This window comes from Daucus carota, chromosome 7 (genome assembly GCF_001625215.2).
Source record: "Daucus carota subsp. sativus chromosome 7, DH1 v3.0, whole genome shotgun sequence".
In the NCBI taxonomy this organism is placed as follows: Eukaryota; Viridiplantae; Streptophyta; class Magnoliopsida; order Apiales; family Apiaceae; genus Daucus; species Daucus carota.
Genome location: NC_030387.2, coordinates 7,920,452 through 7,942,328, shown reverse-complemented (window position 1 = coordinate 7,942,328; position 21,877 = coordinate 7,920,452). Strand labels below are relative to the sequence as shown.

General features: G+C 33.6%; 2 protein-coding genes and 1 pseudogene across 2 annotated transcripts; 1 reads left to right on the top strand and 2 right to left on the bottom strand.

Moving 5' to 3' along the window:
- Window positions 1-5,730: 5,730 nt before the first annotated feature.
- On the bottom strand, window positions 5,731-6,105 carry LOC108194576 (uncharacterized). The gene has a single exon (XM_017361534.1). The coding sequence runs from the start codon at window positions 6,103-6,105 to the stop codon at window positions 5,731-5,733; it is 375 nt and encodes a 124-aa protein (XP_017217023.1).
- A 4,701-nt stretch (window positions 6,106-10,806) lies between these two features.
- Window positions 10,807-14,500, top strand: LOC108194130 (sulfoquinovosyl transferase SQD2). The gene is made up of 11 exons (XM_017361032.2): window positions 10,807-11,050; window positions 11,851-11,917; window positions 12,301-12,371; window positions 12,471-12,588; window positions 12,686-12,759; window positions 12,892-12,947; window positions 13,036-13,119; window positions 13,334-13,421; window positions 13,506-13,583; window positions 13,681-13,737; window positions 13,843-14,500. Exons 1-11 carry the CDS (start codon window positions 10,929-10,931, stop codon window positions 14,342-14,344), a joined length of 1,317 nt encoding a protein of 438 aa, XP_017216521.1. The 5' UTR covers window positions 10,807-10,928; the 3' UTR covers window positions 14,345-14,500.
- A 3,937-nt stretch (window positions 14,501-18,437) lies between these two features.
- Window positions 18,438-21,740, bottom strand: LOC108193382 (protein WHAT'S THIS FACTOR 1 homolog, chloroplastic-like; annotated as a pseudogene).
- Between the last annotated feature and the right edge of the window lie 137 nt (window positions 21,741-21,877).

Below are 21,877 nucleotides of genomic sequence, written 5' to 3'. Positions count from 1 at the left end.
TATATATATATATATATTAATGTATGTGTTATTTTTTTTTAAAAATCTATTTTTTAGTTAGGAATCTGAAAAAGATTATGTGTTTTAGTTAAAAAAAACATAGTTGCTATGTTATCCAATGTTATTTTTAGAAAATTAAATTTTTTTCCTGTTATAAAAAGATAATTATTTTAATTTAAAATGATAATTGATTATATAAATAGTCCCGTGATAATGCAATGTGATTAGAGGCATCAGAGGGAGACATGACACACACTCATGTGAACTGTAGTTGCAGTTATATAACGGGATAAATATCAAGTAGGTCACTCGTTTCGTCCGAATGTATCAATTGAGTCACTGATTCCCAAATCGACTCAAATTAGACACTCATTAGAAAATTTTGTATCAAAAATATTACTTTATCGCTAGTCGAAATTTTAAAAGTATTATATATTGAGTTTCACACATTTTTTATGAATGGTATTACATCCAAATGAAAGATTCCGAATGCTACTATTTTTCGCTAATATTTTTAGATTTTTAAAAATTTATCTCCTATCTATTTTTATTTAAATCAAATAAAACAATCAAAAAATTAAAAATAAATAGTTGATAAAATTTTAAAAATCTAAAAATATTAGCGAAAATAGTAGAACTCGGAATCTTTCATTTGGATGTAATACCATTCATAAAAAATGTGTGAAACTCAATATATAATACTTTCAAAATTTCGACTAGCGATAGAGTGATATTTTTGATACAAATTTTTCTAACGAGTGTCTAATTTCAGTCAATTTGGGAATCAGTGACCCAATTGATACATTTGGACGAAACGAGTGACCTACTTGATATTTATCCCGTTATATAACATTGTTGTTTGCGAATTTTATTTTCCGTTTAGATATTTTATTTATTTAAAAATATTTGAATTCAGTTTTATATTTTATGTGACGTTAACTTTATAAAACAATATATGTGTTCATTAATTTTTTTATGACGTGTATTTTTGTGATCAATATTTCATAATTAACTTTATTCTTTGTTATATATAATATATATTTTTTTTCTTTATATTTTAGTATGTACTTTTGTTAGTTTACACCAACTAACTAAGATTGATTATAGAAGGAGGGTTGAATACAATCCTAGATTTTTCAAGCTTCTTTGATGATCAAAATAAACAACTTTAAACAATCGTGTAAAAGCACAAGATATTTAAAATTACGGGTGGATTGTTTTTCCATCCAAGATAATTATATTGAAAAAAATATAATTTGTGATATTTTTATAAATACACAACTACAGATTTTTCAACACTTGTGTGTTCAAAAACTCTCAATTGCTAGTGTTTTGTCACACTACAAACTATTGCTACTACTAAGTTATATATCCCAAGTTTACAAGGCAAACTAGAATACAAAAATGACGCTCTATTCTATACGTTGTTTCTTCACTCTTGTCCTATGCAGGTTTTCTAGATAATCTTCATCTTTGAATGGAATGTTTGTCTTAAACCAGTTCACTTACATGAATTTAGAATGTTTCTGTATCTTCTTTAGTTTCCTAAACAAGCTTCCATGTCTAAGTGTGTGTAATCAACCCATGTGATACGTCTGAATACATGATAAGTCATTTTCAACGGATATTAAACTATCTTTTGAAATTTTGTTCATCCGTTGATTGATTTACACTCTTTATCAGTTGAAACTTTATATGCTAGCTCTTCATCCGTTGATCATCCTTCACTTATATAAGATTAAATGGAATAAAATATTTACAAATCCTTCTCTGGGAATTTTATATAGAGGCCAAGTATGGTCACTAGCATTTCTATACACAAAGATTAACTTTTCAAGTAATTTGACAGTTCCTGGTAGAACTCTAACTTCAACTAAATCATTCAAGTATACATTGATATATATTTAAGAGTTGTTGGATGATAACAAGAGGTTATATTTTAGATAAATTTTCAAATAATATCCTATAATTGATAGAAATATCTAAATTATATTTATGTATTATTCATATAGTACGATTCTTTTAAACAATATATCATCACTTCTGAAAATATTAGTCAGACTATCAAAATAAAATTGATTGAAAATACATTTTCTTGTCATTCACACATGTTAATCATTTAAAAATATATTTCAAATTTAACAAATGGCGGGGAATTCTAGACCGTTTGGCTTACTTTAAAGAAGTGCTTATTGATTACAATTAAAAAGTTATGATCAGTGTAAAGCAACATTTTATTTTTTTTTGTTTGGATAAAATTTTTTATATTTACAACTCATCGGTATAAAAATTAATAATAAAATAAATAAATTATTATAAATTATCTTTTAATTTGGTCTTCTGCTTTTTTATAAAATAAAAATTTTAAAAATAAAAAATAAATCACTTAAAAAGTAATAATTTTTTAATTTCTATAACTTATAATCCAAAATCTGACTTAGCAAAAACAAACAGTTGCGGCAAGTTAATTCTAATTTATAAAACTGGAAAACTGAGCTTAAAACCCACTCAAAACGGCCCCCTTCAAATGACGAATAAGCCGAGGCCTCATCGTGTATCTCTCTAGGGATGGCAACGGGTCGGATCGGTTCGGATCCAAACCCGAACCCGATCCAAACCCGAACAGATTTGAAAAACTAAAACCGAACCCGATCCAACGGATTTCGGATCGGGTTCGGGTTTTATCCAAACCCGAAATTTTGCAAATTCGGAGTCGTACGATCTGGTAATGCAGGTGAAGCAGCTGGTGGCGACGCCGTCGGACGCGGCGCTGATGATGCAGATGGGGTGTGACAGCGTGTTTGTGGGGTCGGGGGTTTTTAAGAGCGGCAATCTGGTGAAGAGGCGGCGCACGATTGTGTAGGCGGTAATATACCAGCGACTCGAAACTGATACGGAGTGGATTGGAAGAGGCTATAATGGATCTGAACTTGGATAAGAAAGTGGAGAAGTATGCGAATCGGTGGAAATGAAGGATGGGGGTTGAAGCGGCGACTTGCAGTTGAAGGAGGTGATACGTGAAATTAGGTATTCATGACTTCATCTGAGGCACAGAGGCTAATAATTGAAATGTTTACACCTTGCAAGTTGCGACTAGTACTACTTAATATATTAATATATTATTATAATTATAATTATTATAATATATATTATATTAAATAATATATTAATCATGGCCAAAAATTATAAATAATATATACAATATATAATATATATTATTCGGATTTTTTTTCGGGTTTCGGGTTTGGATCGGGTTCGGATCGGATTTGGATTTCGGGTCGGGTTTCGATACGGAATACCTAATATCCAAATCCAAATCCAAACTCGTTCGGGTTTAAAAATCAAATCCAAATCCAAATCCAAATCCAAAATATCGGGTTCGGTAAAATCCATTTGGGTCGAAACGGTCGGATATCTATTCGGATCGGTCTTTTCTGCCATCCCTATATATCTCTATCCATCAAGTACTTACACGACTATAATTCTACCAAGTGACCCAAGAATCACGTTACTAGTAGGTTTTGAATTATTATTATATCCAACAATGGGCCAAAATCTAGCTCACGGAGGATTTGGGCAGATTGACATCAATAATGTACAAATGTCATAGTAATACAAACCCTGCATAACCCGTTCTAATATAAGTGCCGGTTACAAGTTTAAAAACGGAAAATTGTTATCCGAACGGACTAGTCCTTTGAAAATCCAGGACCGACTCGAGCACGCATGAACCGGCACAACTTGCACGAACCAACGGCAGAAAAACAACGGACGACAACTGATAGTTAGCAAAAAAAAAAAAAAATTCGTTCTCTTTCAAGAAAAGTTCGTCCTCCTTTAAACAAGAAAATTTCGTCCAATATTGAACATAAATAATTCAAAAGGGAAAAGAATTTTAAATAACTAAATTCGTCAAATTTAGATAAAAATAAATCAGAAGAAGTTATTTTAAACGAAAAAGAATAGAAAAAACCCGCCCAAACCGATCGGTCCACCACGTACAAACCCTGTAACGGTGCCAATCCGACCGACACTCATAATCCGGCCCGCCACAATTCGTTTGAATTAAGCGCTTGTTCGGTGCTATACTTTTCAATGCCCAACCGGCCTCGTGCGCCGCACGTATGGCCAGCAGCAGGGGCGGATCTAGCACACAAACATTAGGGGGCACAAAGTAAATTTTTGAAAAACATCTATATGTTTTTAAATTTTATAGGGGCACATTTATAATTTTACAAAATTTAGAATGGTGTCCCGCATGTCTCTTCTTAGATCCGCCCCGGCCAGCAGAGATTAAGGTTTTACATGTTACGTCTTTTGCATGAGTACATGACAGATTGAAGCAGAGGACGCTAAGGACGAGACAAAATGTATATAGACGCTAAGGACGAGACAAAATGTATATATCATTTCTGGCTCATGGAGGCCTCCATACTTGTGACTCTACTCACTCTTATCCTTTTACTACAGGTACGTGCTGCATACTGCTCTCAGCAAAGCATGGATCCTTTACAGAGACCATTAACTCCACCTTATAAAAGAGCTCAAGAAATGAAACGAAGAAAGCTTTGAAACAGCCTAGATCTTATGAAACTTACTCTCAGTCCTTGATTATAACAATTTGAATGTTTCATTTTGACATGCAACTGATTGTGTACTATATTTTGGTGGACCATTAAGTTGTTTAAGCTTTGGTCATGCCTGGCTGAATTGAAATTGTTCAAATACGTGTCTTATACTATATTATATTATCCGAGGCCATTATCATGTGATTGACTTTTCTGGATTAGATGACTGCTTTGCACCTGAAACAGATTTATAGAATGTTCCCCCCGAACTCTTTTCATGAATATCAGAATCGGTTTGATTAAAATGTTGAAAACATGGTATTAATGCTTTCCACTTGTTAGCTGGTGTTCTTTGAAAATTGGTTTCAATGATAGAAAAGCATCTTTTAGGATAGACTTGTTTAATTTGATAACTGTCTCTCCAATATGAAATGGTAAACCTCATACTGTATATGGCTGCAGTCCAAATGTGAGTTTTGTTATCTTCACAAAATAGATGGTGTGCTATTATATCGGTTTAACATCAATAATCTTAGTTTTTGTTCGCTTGTATGGAATGGGACAAGGAGACAAATGAATGAAAAATTTACGAGAAAATAGTTACTTAATATGAGTGAGTCTAAAATTTTCAAATATAATGATTATCGGAAAATATGATGCTTAAGTGGAATGAGCATTCTTTCCAAAAATATGTGATTAGATATCTAGTTCAAATAGTTGGAGTGTAATGATCTAAAAAGTAAAACTATAAACCTAATCACCACCAATTTAGAGCACAAATTTCATTTGATTCTCCTCACGTACCATTCTATCAAAGTGAATGTAGCCTTAATTTCTGACGAGAAGAAATGTCAGATAATGATCACAGTTACTCTTCAAGGTTGGATGAGCTATAAAAGAAACAACACAAACAAGTCACTTAAATCCATTGTTGTATGTTTAATCACCTACCTTGATGTATTACAATCTCTATTTAGATTACACCCGGGGAAAAAAAAGTTTAGCTAAAGAACAAATTTGCTAAACTTGTAAGGTTTAATTATGAACAGAAAATCATTACACACTTTTTTCTTTGCCATGTACATTTAAATTCTTGTGAGTAGCAGCGCTAGCAATAAATATAGAAGGTAGTAGCAGCGAAATAAACAAAGAAGACGACGTTTTATGAAACAGAATTGGATTTCCTCAAACAAGAAGAAGAATTCAAGAACTGAATACAATCTTCAATAGCAGCTGCTCTATGAGAATCCAGAGGCTCCGCATATGATCTTGACCTTGGCAAAGCAGACGAAGAAACTTTGCGTGATGATCTTTTAATTGATACGAAACTTAGAGCTTTAGCCATCTTCTCCCCTATTCTTCTTAGAAATTTCTCAGTGGAAAATGCATTGGAGCTCCTTGAAGGATCAGATGAAACTCTTATGCTCCAAAGACCAATTACGAACCGGTTCTTGTTTCTACGAGCAGCCGCTTGTTTCACAGTTGCTGGCTGCTTATGATCACTGCCATCGGAACCAAAGCTTACCCTTCTACTCATATATTGTGTGTGTGAGAGAGAGGGAGAGAGAGAGAGGTGATTTATAAGAAATGAAAGGTATTTATAATTGCTGAATGATGAGAGAGTGATATAATATATACTGGTACATGTATAGAGAGTGACTGAAATGAAATATTGAGGATGAATGGAGAGTAGGACTAGGCTAAACTGTTTGGCATTGCTCCAGCAGACAACAACTTTTTGCTTAAAAAACAGGTGAAAAACTGTTTGATAAATCTTAAAACAATTTTTTTGAACTACATTTTTTAACTCAAAAGCATCTTTCAAAAAATCACGTCCTCCCATGCTTTTACAAAAAAACTGTTTTTCAGCTTTTGTTGGGGGGAGTCATATATTTCACTATCAAACTTCATAAAATCATTATTTTTCATATGCTATAACTAAAAATATACAAATACTAAAAAAAAAATTATCAAACAGCTGTCTGATTTCTACAACACTTATTTCATTAGCACCTTTTCTGAAAGTACAACAATTTTTAAAAGCATTCCCAAACTGAAGCTAAGTTTTACTGGATGACATCAATTCCTTCCACACTAGTATCTCCCATTGTCACAGTACTCACATATTAATTTGTTCAATATAATCATCTCTACTGATTAATTTCAGTCCTACTCTAAGATAACATAAGTTCCAGATATTGATTTCTAATTTTTTACTGTTATATCTCAGGTCTTACAAGTAAGTACGGTTAGTAGCTGTGCATATGTTTACTGAACGATATTGTAACTTGGTAAGGGCGCATTATATATGAACCAAACAACGTAATGATTTAGTTGTTGGTCTATTGTAATTAGTGCAGTTGATCCTGAGTTCAACTCGATCGGCAATTTACGGGTGTTAGGATCTCATTAATAAAATTTCAAGAATTAATTCTAAGAATATCACGATCCAAAAAAAGGCCTCCAATGTTTAAAGGGAAAAATTCTAGCGTTCTGCTGGGATAAAAAAAGAAGAACGCTACTTCGTGTAACATTTTGCTGGGATTAGACGAGCAAAACGCTACACAATCCGGTGTTTTCGATCCAAAATTGAATGCTAGATTATCCGATGTTAATAAATGCTATTTGGAGACCTCTTCCTCAACTCTGCTGTTTAGGACATTATTTTGATTTATGATATCAGGGGACTTTTTTCACAGTCTACTTGCATCAGCATATGTATTTAAAATGTCTGTTTAGTACAATAGTCATAAGTCGGCTGATAACTGAATAATTACATAACTGAGTATTAGCTGTCGTATCCATAGTTTCACTCGGCCCTTAATTTACTAGTTTTGGCACCAACATGATACATGGTCGCAGTGATTGACATTAGCACACTAATATTGAAAGTGAAGCATTAGTGAGGATTAATCTAGTGAAAAAGTTGGGGCAGGGGAATAATATGATGAATATGAATAATAAGAAACAGTTGGTAGAAGGAGAGTGGTGGTGGAGCCATTGAAAGGCAGTTATATTGGTTTGGTTGAAATTGTTGTTGATCAGGTTTGGAGGGTGGCATAAGAATGAAACAAAGAGACAGGATTTGATTTCGCCATAATACATAGCTTTTCTTATAATGCTAAAGCTAGTTTCACACTTAATTTCTTTTCTCATATGTATGATATACGGTTATTTACGCTATCCTCAAATAGTTCTAGCCTCGAAGTACGCTATCCTCGAATGGTTATGTTTGTATAGCTGTTTAGAGCAACTTCAATAGCTTAACTATTTGAAGTTTTAAACCAAAATATAAAAAAATTATAAGGAAAAAACTCACTCCAACATTGTTCTAATGATCCCTAAGTCACTGTGATATTTTTCTCGGTCTTTGTTTTTAGCTAACCTCTCTCCTCTTCTAACTCTTATTTTATAATAGAGTAGTGCTACATGCACAAAATTGGGTATAGAATTTTGCACAAAATGAGGTTAGACCAACTTCAATAGCTTAACTATTTGAAGTTTTAAACCAAAATAAATAAAAATTATAAGGAAAAAACTCACTCCAACATTGTCCTAATAATCCCTAAATCACTATGATATTTTTGTCGGTCCTTATTTTTAGCTAACCTCTCTCCTCTTCTAACTCTTATTTTATAATAGAGTAGTGCTACATGTACAAAATTGAGTACAGAATTTTGCACAAAATGAGGTGGTAACTGAGGTGGAAATTTTTAATTGGTGCCATTAATGAATATACAGAAGGCCCATTCCAATCAAAAGTTAACACATGCTCGTTATGTGAATGTTTTTTTACCTAATTTTGTGCATCTAGCATTTTTCTTTATAATAAATATAGAAAACAAACACTTTTTCTCTCTTCACTTTTTATAATGATAATATATTTTAACGACAAAATATTATATAAAGAATGAATATAAGATACCTATTGCATATTAGAATAGTTATTGATGTCTTAAATTATTAAATTCTAATATTTTGTATTAAATTTGAGGAATAGACTAAAATATTGTTAAAGTTGCTCTTATACATGTTTCTGGTAGTCTTGGCCCAAGTCCTAGCATTACATACTGCATGCACCTGAATCAACTTGCAATCTGTTGTTTTGCGTGGCTTCTATGTTTTGTAGTTTTAGCAAGACTATGAATCGAATAGGTTGGGTTATCGTTATCCCCATACTCGAAGAGCCGGAAAATCAGCGATGCGTGGACCTGTCATATGTTGGTATCGCTAAGTGGGTGTTTGGCCCCCATTTTAAGTCGGACTTCTCGACTTATAAGTTAGAAGCACTTATTCGTATTGTTTGTGTAAGAAGTCAAGAAGCACTTAAAAAAAGTTAAGAATGCTAGTTTTTGTTTCAGACTTTCTATTTATTTTTCAAACACTTTAATCACTTATAAGTCTTATCTTGTTTCTAACTTTTTCTACTCCACTTATTTATTTTAAGCAAGAAGCATTTATTTTAAATTCACTCAAACGGCCCCTTAAATATGAAAAACTATGAGCAAAATCCTCTTCCATTCTTACCGACCACAACTTCTTGGTGATAGAGTCCATCCAGGATAAGTCAAATAGTCCAAATCCAAATAATACACCCCCGTTCTGCAAAGTCCAACGTGGGAAGGCACAATTGTCATGCCCCAGTTTTGCTCCCAAACCTCTTTCCTACTCTCTCTTCCTCTCTTATGTTCTATTTGGTTGTGATGAATAAAAATTGAGAAAATAGAAAAAAAAATTTAAATTATAATATATTTGAATGTTTAGTAATTTTATTACTTTCCCGTTTCATTTTTATCATCCTCAAGTATAATATAAAACTATACATTTTGTGAAGAAATGCTTCATTCATTATTATTATTATTATTATTATTTTGAATCCGAATCTCATTATAAAAAATTTGCATTCACTCAATTTTCATCAAGTCCTTCTGAATTTAGTAACTTTTGAATATATTTTATTAATTTGTTAACATACAATTTAAGTGTTGTGACCTATAGCAAGAAATTTTTTAAAATACTTACTGATATAATGTTCTTAGAAAAAAATTCAAAAATAATATTTTTAATTATATATTTAAAATATTTTGACATGTATATCAAAAATATTAAATTACAGATATTTAAAAATAATATATATATATATATATATATATATATATTAATTATATCACTAGAAATCCCAACAAACCCCACTAAAATTTACACCCAAAAAAATTACGGCAACTCACAACTCATTAGTTAACATAACTAGCACACATTTAATAAAGTGGACATATCAAATAATTTTTAACATCAAATAAAATAAGATAAGACAAGTAGACAACTACAAAAAGTATATATAACAACCATCCATCAATTTTATCAAAAAATTTGTATGTAGGACCTCTACTTTCATTTGGACATGTATACAAACACCAAAATTTATGTGGTCTCTGTTGATTCTTTAATATATGAAAGTAATTAATTTAGAATTCAAATTTTAAATTATGACATTAATTCCTTCTTATAGAAATTGATGATTGAAAACTTTTAGTTAAAGCTCATTCAAAAAAGATATTCATTAACTATATATATTTATATCACAAAATTGTAACCTACATCATTTATACTCATTAAAAGAAAATTGACTTGTAAGCTTACCAAATCAATCCCTATTTCAAATAAATAAATTCGTATCCAAAATTACAAAGATAAAAAATATTAATATATTAAAATAAAGTAGACAATATCAATTCAAAAGAGTTTGAGTCACGATGCATCCAGTTTGTTACAGGTTGTGAGAGCTATCAGTTAGTCTAAACTTTTTTGCATATTTTTAATTCTTATTTAAATATATTGAGCACAATCAAATGTCAATCTATACTTTATTATAGCGTTTTTAATAATGATAATAGCACTATTTCAAACATACTAAAATAATACACTCTCTTTCTATCATTTAATTCCATACATTCACTATTCCACACGCACTCTAGTATTTCTATAAAATATAATTCAATATAGTATTTCTAAAATCTTCTTTTTTTTAAAAAATTTAATATTAAATTTTTATTCGGAATTTTTTATATATATAAAATTATATTTTAAAGAAGTGCATGTCGGCGCCGAGGGCATGACAATCAAAAAATCATACTTGCTATTTCTACAGATACCACCTTTCCTCCACATATTCTTCACATGCTTCTTTGTACAATGGGACCCAAGTGTGAGCCAATTCTTTGTTTTAAATTGCTTTAGGGAGAAATATTTGTTAGTTTTTGAACATAAAGATTCAAGCTCTCCTGTCTAAAAACAGCCTCCTCTAGTACTCAAGTGTTGGATTAAAGTACAATACTTAGGCACATTTGTCTGAGAAGCACAATGGCCATTTCAGAATTAAGTTGGGAGCAATGCCAAGCTGAGAAGCTTCCTCTGTTTGCCGAAACGCAGATGAGTTCAAAGCCACTGCGCATAGCTCTGTTTATCGAGCCCTCTCCCTTTGCGTGAGTGCAAATATATATATATGGATGATTATATGTTTATATGATTAGTATAATTGCTTAATCTCTAATGCATATAGTGGAGTAGTTTGGTTTAGTTTATGTTTTTGAGATAAACGTCATTATAGCTCACCATGTTTTCGGATATCATGACAATGACGTTTCTGGTTGTTCTAGACCTCTGAAACTTTTGTACTATGATGACATGTGGTAGCTAGGTAGTCAACATTACACAGCTTGTTCTTTTTAACATAACAAAAACATTTTTTTAATTAGTATTCTTATAATGAACAACTCTACTTATTAGTATGCTTATCCTCTACTCTGCTTTGTGGTTTAGATGGCCAGTCAGGTTAAAACAGATTCTATAACTTCTGAGATTTGAATCCTTGGTCATGGGAAGATATAGAAATTTGTTATTAGGCTGTTCCTTAATTCTGGTGTTATTTGGGACTGATGAGCAGAACTTAGATATCTGACTAAAATTGCAAACAATTCAAACAATTACCGTTTTTTCTGTGAAACTACAAATAATCTTATTTGGTTACCAATGTCTTGCAATCGAAAACCAAGATACTCCTGATTTTATATGAGTTAAGTTGAGAGGGTTTGTTATATTATGTCTGACGAAGAACATTCTCTTAAACATCACTTAAATTGCATAAAAATTATCACAACTTTTTGGGAAACATATATTATGACTTTAATCATTCTGTTACTTTCACTGGTTATGTTGCCGTCTTATTGTGTTCACTTGTCTATTGAGACTTTTTAAATGGACTTTTCTTATGTGGCATTTGCAGCTATGTGTCTGGTTATAAAACCAGGTTCCAAAACTTTATCAAATATCTACGCGAAATGGGGGATGAGGTACAACTTTTTAATTTTGAACATATTCAACTCAAGAACAGCTTTTGCTGTACTACTAGTTCCTAGTCGTATTTTCTGGACCAAACCTTTTAATCTGAACAATAATAAACTAGAGCTTGACTGAATTACAAGCTTTCGTAAGTAGTTTTTATAAGGAAGAACGATATTATTTGCTGTTCGCTATTGAGGGGCTGGGGAAGTGGAGATTGGTGATGGAACTCTTTGTTTGTTACACACTTGAGTTGCTGATCATCAAATGGCGTACTTGTTTTTAATTTAGTCACCGATGTTAAATATATAAATTGGTAAAAGTTGAAATCATTAAGTTCTATTTTGCATTAGTTTATTTGATTGAACAATAATCCCAATATGAGATGGTATAGGTGATGGTTGTGACCACTCATGGTGGAATTCCAGACGAATTTCATGGAGCACAACTTGTAGGATCACTCAGGTTATGATGTTAAAACATTTACAGTAATTGTACCCAATCATTAGTTATCTTACTAGGATTAAGATGTGCCAGCTAATGGTTCTCGATTCTACTTTGCAGCTTCCCCTGTCCTCGTTATGAAAAGGTACCACTTTCCCTTGCGCTTAGCCCTAGAATAATTTCAAAGGTTTCAGAATTTAAGCCTGACATAATCCATGCAACATCCCCTGGTTTTATGGTAAGTTTTTAATCACTTTTTTTGCTTTGTGCACTGCCCATCATGATAAATCTTCTTGTTTGGTTTGCATAATGACAACTTAATTTCTGAGTTCTAGGTTTTCGGTGCTCTTACCATTGCAAAACTGTTGTCTGTTCCCATACTGATGTCTTATCATACACATCTTCCAGCGTAAGTTCACTTGTTGGTAATTTTCTTGAAGGCTTTGATTGTAAGCATATTACAAGTACCCTCCTCAGAGATACAGCATAGATTGAACTCTGACTAATTTAGATTGAGCCTAATGCTTATTCTTGTCTCCAGCTACATACCAAGATACACCTTCAGTTGGCTGGTCCCACCAATGTGGTGGATCATAAGTATGCGAATCTTTCTTGTAGTAGAAATGTAATATACCCAAAATGTGCATCTCCAACGATAATATAACAAGGTGGGATTGCTGTACAGGGTTCTTACATAGAGCAGCTGATCTTACATTGGTTCCATCAGCTGCCATTGCCGAGGAGTTGGAAAAAGCTAGGGTGACAGCAGGTAAGGATATGGCATTCTACTATTCTAGTCCGTTTATGTAGTCTGTTAAGCTAGTAAGTCTCTGCAGACTGCAAGTGACATCACTGGGAAGATAGGGTGAACATCAGAGCTCACTCAACAATATGTGCTAGTTAATAGTTATTTCCTTCCATATAAATGTTAATTTAAGAAGTCTGTGATTATGTTTGTTGTAATTTGGTTGTTTTTGTTTCAGCCAACAAGATACGTCTCTGGAACAAGGGTGTTGACTCTATAACCTTCAACCCAAAACATCGTTCTCATAAGATGAGATCACGGTTAAGGTGAAATAATAATAATACCTTGATCAATTCCATCTCTATGATATTGGCGGTTTTATGAAGACCTTAGCCTTTGTTTTTTATCAGCAATGGTGAAGTAGATAGGCCTTTGATTGTTCATGTTGGGCGCCTAGGAGTGGAGAAGAATTTGGAATTCCTCAAAAGGTATTTATCTTCTAAAAAGATAAATAGTTTTTTTTCAGTTTCCAATTGCAAACACAATGAGAAAGAGAAAACATAAACATGTTATATGATTTTATAGGGTAATGGATAGGCTTCCAGAAGCCCGGATCGCTTTTATTGGAGATGGACCGTATAGGTAAGCAGTAAGCTCATATTCATGTCTTTTAGAGCAGACTCATCTTTTTATTTCTCAGTCCACATTTCTCACGTCTGCATCAAATTTATTTGGTCTCTTTACTAGGGCCGAGCTGGAAAAATTATTTTCTGGCATGCCTGCTGTATTTACAGGAATCTTACAAGGAGAGGAACTCTCTCAGGCATACGCTAGTGGAGACGTTTTCATAATGCCTTCAGAATCCGAGACATTGGGGAATGTGGTCCTCGAGGCAATGTCCTCTGGACTCCCTGTCGTGGCTGCTCGGGCAGGAGGTATTCCCGAGATCATTCCCTCTGATCAGCAAGATAAGACTGGCTATCTCTTCAATCCGGGAGACATCGATGACTGCTTAAGCAAATTGGAACCTCTTCTGAAAAACTCAGTGTTAAGACAAACTATTGGAAAAGCTGCACGGGAGGAAATGGAGAAGTGCGACTGGAAGGCAGCCACAGCAAAAATACGAAATGAAGATTATGACGATGCCATTGGATTCTGGAGAAAGAAAAGAGCGCAGCCTTTGAGTACCATGCAGTGGTTTACAAGTATTTTCCGGTCACGCACAGTTGATATATGTAAATATCTCTAGCTATCCAGGATGTCCTGGAAGTGGCCTTAGGTTTGATTTGTCAATTTGTGCGGACTGCAGTAGTTTCTCTGCAGACATTTAGCAGTGTATTCGATTGAGATTTTAAAGATTTTTTTCTTCATGAAATATGAGGGTATTCAATTGGGATGGTTTAAATTCATTCAAATCATGGGGTATTCAATTTGGATTTTAAATTATGCTACAAAATATGGTGATATTCAATCAAGATTTTAAATTGTGCTTTAAAATCCGGTGATATTCAGTTGAGATTGTTTAGATAAAAAACAATCCATTAAAATCTCAACCGAATAGATGATGACACTATGAACTGTTATTTCGTCTCCTGCTGAACAATAGCATGCATATTAATAGAGGGGAAACGAAAACAACTTCACTTCCCGGCTCTTCTTTTCTAAACAACAAAAGTTAGATGTTGTACAAGTGCAAACTGAACAATTTATGAAGCACTACTAAATTTACAAGCAGAACCACTAGGCTGTAAGACGGGCATGAATACACAAAATTTTCCTAGTGTGCCAATTAAAGTCGGAAATTTTTAAAGAAACATGTATACAACAGTAACAAAGTAGATAAATTTCATACTTAACAGACCTTATCATAATTCATGCCATTAAGAAGATATATTTTTTGACAATTAAGTGATCGCGCAACTTCTTCCTCTTGCGCAAAATGTTCCCCCTGTGAAAATGATTGTAACCAGCTTGCTAAATGAGAAATTTGAGTATTACTGTTAGGAAGTTCTGTGGTCAATTCTAGGATCATTCGTATAACGGTACCAAGTCATTTGCCAGTACTGCCTAGATATTTGCTCCTTATTGGAGGCTTGGGGAAGGGGAAACATTAGTCTGGAAAAATACTGTCATTTTGTATTTTCTCTTTTCCAGCAATAGCTACTTTTTCACTTCCTAGTTTACAGGACCTTCAATATATTATCAGCTTCCCTGTCATTTCCATTTTGTTATTATTGTCTTTATGATTTTCAGTCCATTTTATTATTATATTGGTTACGAGTGGTTTCAGCGCCATTCCTCCCTTGGCCTACGCTTGAAGAGTTTGGATGAACGTTAAGGTGTTGTCGAAGGGCGTCTTGCGGAGTTCACATCGGAGTTTGGTAAGGACAAGGGTGATCGTACCAAACAGCTTAATGACATGACGAAGCACATTGAACGTCTGGTATTCAAGTTGAGAAGATGAGGACAAACTTTAATGGGATAAAACTGTAGTTGGAGGGTATTTATAGGAAGGAGAGTGTTTCTCTTAGAGCCACAGATGACTTGACCTCTAAGTCCACCCTCGATTCGAGATCTATCGTTATTGATATTGTCTCGCCTCCTACCTACATCAGGTGAGCTTGTTCATCCATTATCTGGTATTACCTCTGCTGCTGCTACTACTTCTGTGCCACACATACCTGTTTAGACATCTGTACATAGCTCACTGGTTACTCCTCAACACACATTTACGCCGATCTCATTCAATCCTCCTTTCTTTTGTTACAAAGGAAAGATCAGGATCTTGCTAATGCTTTAAGTTTAATTAGTAAAGGTAGCAAAGGAAATGTTACAAATATTTAGAGATGATGGGTGGAATGATTTACTCGCTGATGTTTCTAAGTTCTGTGAAAGGTTCAAGATCGATGTCTTGGATATGGATGCAATCTTTATGCCTCGTGGAAGGTCAAGACGTAAACTTCAAAAAATTTCTAATTAACACTACTTCAAGGTTAGTTTATTGAATATTGTGATTGATTATCAACTACAAGAAATGAATGAGCGTTTTGACAAAGATAATAGGGTTAATTATCTAATTGGGCACTCACTTCACACCAATATATCATCCGGGACACTTTCGAATTTTCGGTCTCATTTGAAACACCGTTTTCAGAAATTGTATCAATCTTAAAAATAAAACGATAAATTTGAAAACAAATCGACAGTATGAGAAGTGTTACTCATGGGGCTTTAACACAATAGGCTATAGAGATTATGTAGGCACGATTAATTGAATTTTCGCGTCCAAAAAATGGCTATATATGGATTATTAGGGTTTTTCATAACCTATCTCTTCCACCATCAATTTTACCCATTTTTTGAACTTCAAAATTCAATTAATCGTACCTACATAATCTCCACAGCCTATTCTGTTAAAGCCCCATGAGTAACACTTCTCAAACTGTCGATTTGTTTTTGAATTTAATGTTTTATTTTAAGACTGATACAATTTCTGAAAACGGTGTTTCAAATGAGATCGAAAATTTGAGAGTGTCCCGGATGATATATTAGTGTGAAGTGAGTGCCCAATTTGATAATTAACCCAAAGATAATATGGAGTTGCTTTCGTGTATATATGCCTTGATCCACGAAAATCTTTCTCAGCTTTTGACAAACAAAAATTGATCCAGCTAGCTTGATTTTATCCTTCAGAATTTGATGATATTCGTCTTATAGTAGTTGAAGATCAACTTTCAAATTATATAATTGAAATGAGAAGCAATGTTGATTTTCAAAATATTAAAGGAATTGCTGATCTTGCTCAGAAGATGGTTAAAAAGCAAAAGGATATTTGATTTCCTTGGGTTTACATGTTGGTAAAATTGGCATTGGTTCTACCGGTCGCCACGGCAACTATTGAGAGGGAATTTTCTGCTTAGAAACTTGTTAAAACTACGCCTCGAAATAGAATGGGAGATACTTGGTTGAATGATTGTTTGATTACATATATTGAGAGAGATGTATTCAAAAAAATTGAAAATGAAGCACTTATGAATAGATTTCAGAATATGAAAGATAGGCTGATGATCTTGTAAAAATGACATTATTATAATATATGGGTATTGTGCTATGTATTTTCTTGCTTGAAATTGTCAAATTAATTAGTATTCGACCACCCTTAACTTTGTAATCAGATCCGCCACTGTATGAATGTGGCACCTAATCCTCACCAACTTGTCATATATCCTCTTGCTTCCTTTGGTTATCAAGGTCAGATGCTCTTCTATACTCACCCCAGCCACAATCCTCTACCTTTTACTACACCACCTTCTCCTAGTCCTCACACGCATTTCAACCTACTACTAAAAATTGAGTTCCCTAAATTTGATGGCACAATCCGAAAGGGTGGGTTGTTCGGGCTGCACAATATTTTGAGTTTATCAATATTGGTGATATAAAGAGGGTGAAATTAGATGGGTTACACTTTAGAGCAAGTATCTGGTATCGGTTGTATCAGAGTGACCGGTCTAATGTTCTTTGCAAGATTCATTTAATAAGCTCAGTCAAGTCGGTAGTGTTAATGATTAATAAGATAAATTCGAAGAGTTGAGAGCTATGGTGCTTGCTCGGAACAAACACCTTACAGAGGACTACTTCGTCTCCAGTTTTATTAGTGGCCTGCAAGAACATATTAAAAGGGGCTGTTAAAATGTTTAGACCACAGTCATCGGGGGATGCGGTATTCTTGGCTAAACAGGAAGAATCAAAGTCAAAGAGACCCTTTGTTTCGGTTGTCGAACCATTTACAAAGCCTGCCTCAACTGTTGGTATTGATGTGAAGAAGATTCCACCCACTCCTTACACTGTTGGCACACAGAAATTTCAACCGAGTCCAAAGAAGATTTTAGAGGAGATCCAAAGAATTGTGCTTCCATTGTGATGAAGCTTATCACCCATGCAAGGATTGCAAGGCAAAGTTGTATTCTATGATGTGAGAAACAGAAGACTCTATGGTCGAATTTTTTTTTTAGATTATAAAAAATCTTTCATCGAAAAAATTTATTCCGATTATATAACAAATTATTTTAAGTTCAAATTAAAATATTATAAGAAGTTATATAAATGTAGTATCATATTATATTATTGTTTATAGTGGTAATTATAATTTATATTAATTTATAATTGTTAATTATATTTATTATATTAATAAAACATATAATATATCGATAAATAATATTAATTATCTTTAGTAACTAGACATTTTGTAGCAACATCACTCTCATCGCCCCTCAAAGGGGCGTTTAGTTTTTTCTTAGGGGCTGGTATTGTATCATAACTTTTAATGACAAATTTTGGGAGGATGACTTTGATGGATTTTATAGACTTTTAATGACTCTCGTTGACTTCTTAAAGATTCCAAAAACAATTCATGACTCCCGAGACAATGACTTTTAAAAACTTTAACAGACTTTTTTTTACAAATTCATGACTTTGAAATACTTTAGTAGACTTTTTTTAAAAAATCATAAATAGCCTATCTGAAACCCTCTCGATCTTCTGCTATACCCTCTCGATCTTCTGCTATACCCAAGTTGGGTGTATGTTCACAAATCTGGCGACTACAAAATCGAGTACAAGGTATTATTGCTGTATTATATATACAATGATATTGTAATACTATTTACTGAATCATATTTATAAACATAAATGTTAATTGTGACCTTGTATCAGATTTTTGTATTCACTTTTGATACCATAAATTTACGGATTTTAGGGTTCGAGAATTATGTGTTTTTCACTCTTCATATTTAATAATGATGCAGAGCTATAAGAGCTATATCAGTAACCACTATTGTTATCATGCTATGTTTACATAATCTCTCTCTGTTTTGCAGCCCTTCCATTACTATAATATCTTATGTGTTTTTTATTTCACTTTGTGTTTTTTGATCTAGCTTTATTAGTTTGTAGAAGATCAGCTACCCTCACCAAAGTTACTTATTAAAATGAACATAAATATGGATATGGAAAACCAAGAAGAGGAAGAAAAAGAGATAGCTGAAGAGGAAGAAAGGAAAGAACAACGACAGGAAATTTTAAAAACTTCGTTGACAGTACATGAAGAAGTGCTTCGTGTGCTCAATAAGCACACGGTAACCTTGTCTAATCAAAGCATCCCACGTTCACTAACTAGGCGACCTGTCAATTCAAGAGGATATGAATATATTCATGGTGTTTTAAATGAGGATCCTGAACACTTTCGAAAACTCAATTTTTAATAAATTAATAAATAAATAAATAACCTTAAAATACTCCTCCCAAACTTCATCTGGAGCAGTAAATTTTTTTGTTATAGGATCTCATCCAAATCCAGAATTAAACAGCATCAATTTTGAATAGTTGGTGTATCTAGCTTTAAACCACTTCAAACGACTAACATATTGGGGATGAGTTCTTTGACAACCAAGCTTTTCATTCAGAACAGGAAGAATCTTTTTCCCCACGGTAACCTTCGTGAATAAACCATTACTATCTCGCCAACCACGTTTTGCGGCATCAACCATGAGATTCAATAACTCATTACTTTCCTCAATTGTCCAAGTCTTATACCCAGCAGTTTTTCCTTTCGGATTGTCGTTCTCTTGACATGCATCGCCCATTTTTCTGTGCATATTGATACATATATGTGTATATGCAGAAAAAATAAAAAACAAATGATAATAGAGAATCATAATAGAGAAGAAAAGGAACCTTTTTCACAGAGGATGAATTGGGGAGACTTTTCGCAGAGGTTGAACCCTAGGTTGGAGCGACCGGTTAATTGAGGGAAGAAAAAGTCATCTCAAATCTTTTCAAGAATGGCCTGACAATTTTCTGAAAAAATATATGCAATTTTCTATAGAAAGTCATTAAAAGTCTATCAATTATATTTTTCCACCGAAGTCATTGATATATTGAATAACAACTGACTTTTAATAACTCTTTAAAAGTTGTAATTCAATACCTCAAACTTTGAAAGACTTTTTAAAAATCCTGATACAATACCTCTTTACTTTTAAGGAGTATTTAAAAGTCTTAATTGAATACACCAAGATTTTAAAAATCAATAAAAGTCATTAAAAATCCTGATACAATACCAGCCCCTTAGTGTCTCAGCCTCTTCCAGGGACGAAGACTATAAAGATTTTACGAATTTCTCTTGAAATCTCCATTTACCATTCTTTCACCAGTTACATGTATTCATCGTCCTTGCATGTGTCGAATTTATAACATGTTTTTGTCTTCGCCCTTAACTGGGACGATAACCCCCTCATATTCATCACAATGTCACCAAACTGTCGCATTTAGGGTTGTCCAAAAAAATTAAGGATATCCACTTTGGTCTAAAACAAGTTGGGACGGGGGTGCTGTTGAGTAGTAAGAACTTAAAGTGTTTATGCACAAGAAAACAGAGACAACTTCATATTGAAACTAGAAAATTACAGAATGAGCTGTGCAGTTAGCTATGAGCTGTTTATATAGAGATTAGAGACCACTAACTCTAACAGAAACGGTTACAGCCATAGAGCAGTGTTTGGTATGCTAGACTAACTTTATGACTTATACTACTAACTTGACATTCCTCATTAGAATGGAAGGAGCCCAACCAAGGTCCTCTTTTCAACCTTCATTCCTAACACCTCTCTCGTTACATCAGAAGCTCTCTTTTCAGCTCTCAGTGACTCTTTTACTAAATCTCCCACTTCGGGCGTACATCCGTGAATTCTTCAAACTTGATTAGGATTCTTGATAGTGACTCTGTACATTGAACCCCTTCCTCCGAATCCTCAAGCGATTGAATTTCAACTGTCTGTCCACTATTAAATCATTAGGTTTAGTTACATCTCGTTATGACATACGTTTGGCCAAATGTGAGTCCCACGACACAAGCTCAAGAGCTCGACCATATGAAGTGTCTACAATCTTAAACCGGTCTGGATGTTCATTACAGAGACGAGACCGAAAATCAACAGGAAGACCAATGTCAGAGGCAAGGTGAACCAGCTTTGCTAAGAGAAGTCGGTGATGCGACGAAAGCATTAAAAGTTTCTGTAATTTCATAGCGAAAGAAACAGTCATATCAGACTTAGTTTCTCTCTTGGCAAGTTTTGTTGCCTCTCAGGTCAAACGTACGAAAAATTGAGTAAGTGGTTTTGTAGCATTAGGTGGCTTCGAAGGCATTGGAATCTAGAAAAGTTCAAAAAATAGTTGGGTACCGATGAATCATGGAAATAATGAATTTCAGCTTAGATTAGGCTAAATAAGATCTACATTTACATGGATTATTGAGACGCATATAGCGCTTACGCCCTGCTCTCGAGTTATAATTAGGGAGGAAAGCAAGTGAAAAAGAAGTCGAGTTATAATTAGGAAGGAAAGCAAGTGAAAAAGAAGTAAGGTTATGTAACTTTCACTCCTGTTTGTGCTCTCGACTCTCGAGTTTTTTAAAAGGAGGAAAACAAGTGAAAGTGGATGCAAATATAGCAAATTTTCACTCCAAAAGTGGGATGAAAGTGGAAGCATATTTGTTTTCACTCGCATTCACTTGCTTTCTCTCCTAAAACAACTCGGGAGCAGGGCCTTAGATTTAGAAAGCAATAGTGTTTTTTAAGTTTTTGTACAAACCTAAGCTTGTTTTGCTTCACTACATTTTTCATTGATGGTGTCTAGCTAATATTCAACTCTTGTCTCTAATTAGAATAAAGAAGTGAGAACCTCCTCAGAGGACCTTTTTCTTACTGTAAACAATTGATGGGTGCAG

What these genes read in the sequence shown, in the direction of transcription:
- LOC108194576 (XM_017361534.1), bottom strand. Translation starts at nt 6,105, where the DNA reads ATGAGTAGAAGGGTAAGCTTTGGTTCCGATGGCAGTGATCATAAGCAG.
- LOC108194130 (XM_017361032.2), top strand. Translation starts at nt 10,929, where the DNA reads ATGGCCATTTCAGAATTAAGTTGGGAGCAATGCCAAGCTGAGAAGCTT. An exon ending in CAACATCCCCTGGTTTTATG is followed by an intron (nt 12,589 to 12,685) that starts GTAAGTTTTTAA and finishes TCTGAGTTCTAG; the next exon opens with GTTTTCGGTGCTCTTACCAT. An exon ending in AAAAGCTAGGGTGACAGCAG is followed by an intron (nt 13,120 to 13,333) that starts GTAAGGATATGG and finishes TTTTTGTTTCAG; the next exon opens with CCAACAAGATACGTCTCTGG.